Source organism: Gavialis gangeticus, unplaced genomic scaffold, assembly GCF_001723915.1.
Source record: "Gavialis gangeticus isolate Ggan-Ray unplaced genomic scaffold, GavGan_comp1, whole genome shotgun sequence".
NCBI classification, from domain to species: Eukaryota; Metazoa; Chordata; order Crocodylia; family Gavialidae; genus Gavialis; species Gavialis gangeticus.
Genome location: NW_017729026.1, coordinates 29333571 through 29341015, shown reverse-complemented (window position 1 = coordinate 29341015; position 7445 = coordinate 29333571). Strand labels below are relative to the sequence as shown.

At 41.1% G+C, this 7445-nt stretch overlaps 1 protein-coding gene across 3 annotated transcripts in view; it reads left to right on the top strand.

Annotated features, from left to right (window-relative positions):
- ARMC2 (armadillo repeat containing 2) overlaps window positions 1–7445 on the top strand; it is a 210611-nt gene that overhangs the window by 68183 nt on the left and 134983 nt on the right. For all 3 annotated transcript variants that reach the window (XR_002097939.1, XM_019520123.1, XM_019520124.1), the window contains exon 7: window positions 5382–5474. Coding sequence is in view for 2 of the 3 variants with exons in the window: in XM_019520123.1 (XP_019375668.1) it covers window positions 5382–5474 (93 nt within the window). In the remaining variant the exon portion in view is untranslated. The remainder of the gene's footprint in view (window positions 1–5381; window positions 5475–7445) is intronic.

The window sequence follows — 7445 nt, the reverse complement described above, 5'->3', positions numbered from 1 at the left end:
GCAGGTTATAATGTGTCATAAATCCAATGTCGATATTTAGTCCATGATTTTTGATATCCAGTTTGACATTAACTGCTGAAACTTCCTTAGCCTAACGAAGGGTTTTTGAACCCGAAAGCTTGCTTAAAAATTGTTTTCCAGCTATTTAAGTTGGTCTAATAAAAGATATCAGATTCACCCAAAGAACCTTGTCTGCCTATGTCCTTAGACCAACACGGGTACAACCTACACCCCTAAAAATCACTTTGCACTCTTATCTGAAACCATGCACCAGTTTCATTTCAAGTAACAAAATCAGTTGCCAGAGGAAGGAACTGCTGCATAGATAGCAGACTTGTGTTAATTGTCTGAGAACTGTAATTTTGGCATCAGCCTTGAGTCTTTTAGAGATCATCTTGCATGTGGGGTTTGAGACAAAGCCCTACAATGCAGACTTCTTGCAAAGAATAATTTATTGTTTGCCATGGCTCTGTAAGAATTCCTTGCATGTGAAGCTGCTTCATTCTATTCAAGGGTAATCTAAGCATCCAGTCAGCAGTGCCTATATGGTCAACTGCACAGTGGTGGGGCCATAGGGGCCCCTCCACCAATCAGCAGCAGGAGGCAAAAAACATAGCATGTTTAAAACCATGGTTTTTCACCTCCTCCCCTATCAGGGATGAGCTGCAGAGCCCTTCCATCAATCAGCAGCAGGGGGACATGCGGGAGAAACTGCAAGAATAAAGGAGTTGCCATACAGTGCACTTTTGGTGCGAATTCCAGTGCTCCTTCCCTATGAGGGCCAGCCTGTGTCATTTACATTGGATCTGAATCTGGCTCCAGTTTGACTTGTTGCCTTCACCCTTCATCCAAAACTTTGATGCAAAGATTGGTTGACTTGCTTCTAAGGTATCTTATTCTACAAACTTAAATCCAACATGAGCTTCTCACATTGTACTGACCATGAAGCCAGACACTGATATTTGATTATGTGCTGACTACAAGTGTACTATTAATAAGGCATTACAGAAATACCCATACCAGATTTCAGCAATAAACCAGCTCCTTACCACTTTTGCTAGAGGGAAGGTTTTTCCTAATTAGATTTGGCCCAAACATGTCAACAACTCTCTATGGATGATGACACCACTGATGCACAGAAAATCATTACTCATAAGGGAGACTTTTGAGCCAAGTGCTTACAATTTGGAATAAACATTGCACCAGGAGTTTTTCCAAAGGTTATGGATAACGAGTTTGAAGGTCATAAGGGGATAATGCCATATTTTGATGACGTCCTCATTGGAGCAGGGTCCACGTCAGAATTAGTTTTCTGACTGTGAGAAGTGTTATACTGTATCTCCAATGCTGGTCTGAAACTCAAGAAAGAGCAAACGTGCTTTTGGAGTAACCAGTGTGGTGGAGTTCCTGGGGTTCCAAGTAGATATAACCAGAATTCATCCAATGAATGCAAAGGTAGAAGCTATTCATAAGGCCCCAACACCTAAGAATAAGTCAAAACTGCAAGTGTTCCTGAGTCTGCTTAATTTCTACCATTCTTTCCTAAAAAACAAGGCTCCAGTTGCTGAGCCTTTGTATTGTCTTGGGTAAAGATGCTGCATGGAAATGGATTAAATTGCATAACCAGGCTTTCAATGATGTGAAGCAATTGCTGTCATCTGACAGTATGCTAGTTCTTTATGACACAGAGAAAACACTTCTGCTTACCTGCAGTATTTCACCATATGGAGTGGGAGCTTTCCTTAACCACCTGCAGAAAAATGGTTGCAAAGCTCCCATTGCCTACCTTTCATGAACTATGAATAAAACTGAGAGGAATTGTGTCCAAATACATGGAGAAGCTCTTACAGTTGTAAGTGTGATTTAAGAAATCCCATGACTGTATATGGCCACAGATTCACAACTGTGGCAGATCATAAACTGTTGCTAGGGTTATTCGCCAAGAATGGACCAAGAATCATTTCACCACATATGCCTCATTGGTCCTTATTTTAAGTGCAAGTTGCTATGAATTTCAATGTTGCTATGGAATGTGAATAGCCAACGAAGATGCACTGAGTTGTGTACCATTATCTTGTTCTGAATTCCCTATTCCTTCGCTCTCTGAAGTTCTGATGCTAGAATCCTCCCCTCCAGGTAGATGCCATTGCTCTGTCACACAACATCTGCACCATTCCATCTGTCAGCAAATGGCCAAACCAAACAGATGGTCCAAACTACTAGAGATGCCTTGAAGTAAATTGTTGATGGTGACTGGAACCAGCAATTAGCTAATTTCTTACACAATAGGTTGTAACTCCAAGTGCTACTACAGGTCATGGCCCTGCAGAAGTGGAACTACTATTGCCAGCTGAAAACTTGCTTGTATTGGCTCCACCAAGGTATGGTAGCTGAATACCAGATAAGGCAAGAAATCCAGTTCTCCAAGAAACCCTTATGTTTCACCTGTAAGAACCTTTGAATCAGATGAACCTGTGTACATCCAAAACTATGCAACGTGGCCACAGTGGATGCCTGCATCAGTCCTTGGAACTACAGGGCCAGTATCATTTAAGGCCCAGACATCAGATGGAAAGACACTTTCCAGTCATGTTGACCACATGCGGGGTCAAGTCTCAGACAATGTGACCTCTGCAACACCAGAAGGCATTGCACCAGTAGTGGAAACAATTCTGGCGAGTGCAGCAGCTGCTGTTTCAGACCCATCAGCACTTTCAGTTGCTGAAGCTACTTTAGAAGAGCCAAAGCAACCTACCTCTGTTGCCAGTGGAAAGTCTGTTACCTCTGAAGAGGGCTACGCAAGACAGGTCACCATCCAGTCCAAATATTTACAGGACTACTGGACATTATTTAGTGGAGTGAGGTATTGTGTATTGAGCGTGTCTATGTAAGTTCTGTACTCTTATCTGCAGAGGGCAGTGCCCCAATCGCATTATCTTGTTTTCCTGTTTATTGTTCTGCTTTTACCATATAGTATTAGGAAGTTTGTTGTTGTTCATAAAGATAGGCATCTATACATGTGCTCAGAGGGGGAGGGGGACATGGACTTTATTTAGAACGGCTCAGAGTGCTGCCCTAATTAAAGCACCTGGAGCGTCTCACGTGTCGGTCCCTGTGCCCCCACGCTTCAAAATGGTGGTGTTCCTCAAAGACCAGTTTTGTGACCCATCCTGCTTGTCATTTTCATTAGTAACATCAGTGCATGAACTAGTGAATATTTATGCAATTTGCAGATAACACAAAGATGAGGGATATTGCTGGTACGGAAGAGATTCGATTATTTCACAGAAAGAATTAGAAAATCTTCTGGAGTGGAGCAGTAGAAATAGTACAGAGTTAAATACTGTAAAGTACAGAGTCATGCACTTAGGGGCTAAGTACTAGAACTTTGGCTGTAAGAGGGTGCAGTCATGGACTGGAGGCAACAAAGGAAGAGAAGGACCCAGGTATACAGGTTGATTGTAGGACAACCATGCATCACCAGCGTGAAGCAGCCATAACAAGGTTAATGCAGTTGTACAGTGTATTAAGTGGGGCTTATTTAGTACAGACAAGAGCAAGTATTGGTAGACAGTTTTGGTAACTTTTGTTTAAGAAAGAGTCAACTGGAACATGTGCAAGGAAAGGTTACTAGGATAGGTAAGGAAATGGAGATAAGAATAAAAGGTTGGCTTGTTTAGCTTAGCAAAATGAAGGATAAGAGCAGATATGATTATGTTGTATAAATATTTGCACAGTAAATTTAATCAGGGAGGGAGAACAGCTATTTAAGTTAAAGAACAATATTGCTACAATATCTAATGGCTACCAATTGGTAATGAACACAGTGAGTTTTGAGATTAAAATAAGCTTTGTAATTATTAGAGGAATTACTGTTTTTCAGGAGATCCTTGCAAAAATTAGTGCAGATAAAGAATCTGAATACTGCAAAACAGAGATTGACAATTTAGGGAAGGGATAGCATAAAAGAACAGTGGTGTTCATGGATCAGTCGCCAAACAGTGTGATTTATGTTTTAAATATTTGCTAGGGTTGAAAGGTAAGTCTATTTTTGCTCAGGAGGACAGGCAAGTGGCATGGAAGGACTGAAAACAGGGCACTGATAGAAAGTGAAAGGGAGCATTTTGAGCAGAGTCTTTGTTGGAAAGAGACCTATCTGTGAGAGAGGAAGCTTATTACAGTTTGGTTCCTACTGTGTTCTGGAAAACATGACTGGGTATGAGCAGGCTTTCATTTCCACTGCTAGAAATCTTTTCAGAAAAGGGAGCAGTATAGGTGTTCATTCTGGCTCCCCTGCCTCTACACACTGTCCTCAGACTGAGGTAATGCCAGTTTGGGGAAGGTGTAGGAAGCAGTGACTGCTCCAGTCCTCCCATACCTAGGAGGGAGTGGAGTGGCAGGGAAAGACTTCCCATGCTTCTCCAAACTGGTGACAGTCTTCCCAGTCATGGAGAAGTCGAGCAGTGCAGCCATTTGTTCTGGCAGGAGAGAATCTCTCGCTTAAGAGAGATTCCATGTGTGAACCTGGAAATTTTTTCTCCTGGAGGAGGCATGCTTCCTCCAGGAGAAAGTGAATGAATCTATGCATGCATTTTGTACTAGGAGAGCAGTGATTCTCCTGGAAGGAACATAACCCCTGTGCATGGCCTTTGTGTGCATTCTTTTTAGATGGGCAGAATTCCATCAAAGAAATACCTAACAATTTGTCCACCAGCAGAAACAGCCCACAAAACCCAGAGTATTGTACCTACCCACTCGAGCCTAAAACTACTGTCCCCTCAATTGAGTGATCTGATCAGATGAGTATAGTTAAGGCTACGTAAACCCTTTGTGTGCATGTGTGTGTTGTGTTATTGCTAATCAAAATTATTCTGCCAGATTTTGTGCAGCAATCTGAAGAGTGAAATTTTTGAGTTAGGCTGAAAAATTGTTCCTTTTTCATTCCTGCTTCAGAAATATATCTTTTTACTCAAAGAAGACCTGAGGCTATATTCATATAATAAGCTAGTTATGTACTACATTTTTTTAGAAATAGAATGAATAGATATATATATTTTAAGGCCAGAAGAACCAATTATGACCATCTATCTTAATTTGCATAATACATGCAATAGAATTTCAACCAGTACCTCCTGTATCAGGTCTTGAACTTAATCATTATTATGTGTTGGAATTAAAGTTATACCTTTTAGAAAGATATAAAAAATAATTAATTTTGAGAGAGTTTTAAATAAAAATACATATTTGGGATAAAGTGGACTTTTCAGAAGCTAGTGAAATGCAGCATTATCATAGTTAACCTGATTAATAAAATATTTTTGAATTCAGATTCATGCTGCAGTTAAATCCTTCTAATGTATTCTCTTAAATGTACTTTGAAGGTTTGAAGGATGACTCAAAACTAAATGAATCAGAAGAGGAAGAAAACTACTGGAATGTAAAGATTTTACCAATTTTGCGTGAATTAGAGAGTGGTAAGTAAGGCTTCTTGGATAATTCAGTAATAGCGAGTACATATTTTACAATATTTCTGAAATAGACGTTGGAAAAGAAGAGTACTACTGGCATCTATTCTTATGAGTTAACAATCATTAGGTAAGTTATTCCTAAAGGTGTTCATATGTTCAGTAACTTACCAACATAAAAAAGACTTGTCTCAGAACTGCCCTAGGTCTAACCCCAAGAAACCCAAATGGGGGTTCCTCTGTGTGACATAGGTCTATTGTCTATGATTATCTGAAGAGAAATATGCTGCAACAGGTTCATTCTTTTACACATAGCCACAGTCCATGGCCCAGGCTGGAACTGGACTGTGAGGCTCCTTACAGGCCAGAACCGGGGGCCAAGCAGCAGTGGCATCAGTGACAGTGGGGAGCATCAGTGGCCAGTAGACTGGTGGGTCAGATGGATCTTCGCTGTGCATGGGATCCTGCCTGAGGGCTGTATGTTTGACACCCCTGGTTTATAGAGAACAGACAGAAGGTTAAGGGCCTGAATTAAGTTTACATATGGGAGCCAATCAGAATTAAAGCTTCCACTGGAGTATGACTCATAGTTGTAAATTTTGAAAGTCTTGGAAAGCTTTGTAATGATCAGTAATGTTGATACAAAATAGTAGTTGAAAATGGGTTTGGAAGGCTTAACCTTGAATTTTGTCACTTTTGCAGATAGAAGACAAGCTCTTACAAATCTTAGTTTCCTTCCTTAATGCATTTTATTAAATAAAATGTTTTTCTTTGAGGTATATTTAGAAACCCTTGTTATCCTACACAGGCAGGTTACTGTACAGTATTGGATATCAAATGCTGGAGAATCAGGATAATTTTTTTCGCAAACTTTGCGCAGATGCTAATGACCACATGAAGAACGAGGGAATGGAAAATGAAGCACAAAATGCTTAATTGTTTCATACATACAGGATTAATTCTAGGAAGACTGCACACTTCATCAGCTGATTAACATGAAACATTGGTCAGAAAGCTTGAAAACTGCAGCCTAATTCCATCTCTCCTTGCTGGAATTACAGGGACTTCATTTAAATCAGTTAATTAGAAAGATGCAGAGAGTAGGATGACAATGTAATACAAGCTAAAGATTCTTTAAAGAAGGAGTGGAACCTATATTCTCATGTGGTAGAGCAAAGACAAGGACACATTTTGTATTTTCTTAATTTTTAACTTCAACATTTTAAACGTAGTATCTTATTTTTCCTTTTTAAAAAATTGTTCTTTAGTCTGTTTCCACCAGTCAATTGAAGACGCTGCTACAAACCATTGATAATAACAGTCTTGCTATTTCTTGACTATTCATGTTGATTAAAGCTAGAATAACGGAATCAACCCCTTCTGCAGCTGCATGATGCACTTCCTTTATTTGGGCTCTTCACTGCACAATTACAGTATTTATTTGTACGCCAATATTGGAATTCCATCATTTTAATTCCATGAGTGGATCTGTTGGTAATGCTACAGTGTTTACTGTTGTAGGCAGCCATGTATTTTAAATTCTTTCAGCTAATCTTGCACAAATTTATTGAAGAAACGTGTTTGGTTCTGCATGTTAATTCTAATATAATAAAAACCTTACCACTTTCGTATGTCTGTCCGTATGTGCAGCCTAGAGCCTTAGGACAGACAGGCAGAGGTGGGGGCTGAGGCAGGCGGGGCCAGACTGTTCTCCCCACTGTGGGGACTGGCCATGCAGGGTCACATGCCACGCCCCACATTGCATGCCACACTCCCCACCCCCCACATGCCAGGAGTACCAAAACACAGGCGCAGGTCACATGGCTGCAGGGTGCCACGTGGGGAGTGGCCATGAGGGGCAACACCTGCCCTGCGGCCACGTGCTGCAGCCAGTGGGCGCTACCTGCATCCCCCTGCCCACTTCCCTCAGGGCTGCCTGTAGCTGTGCACCCCCCCCCCCCCCGCGCCAGCGCTCCCCTC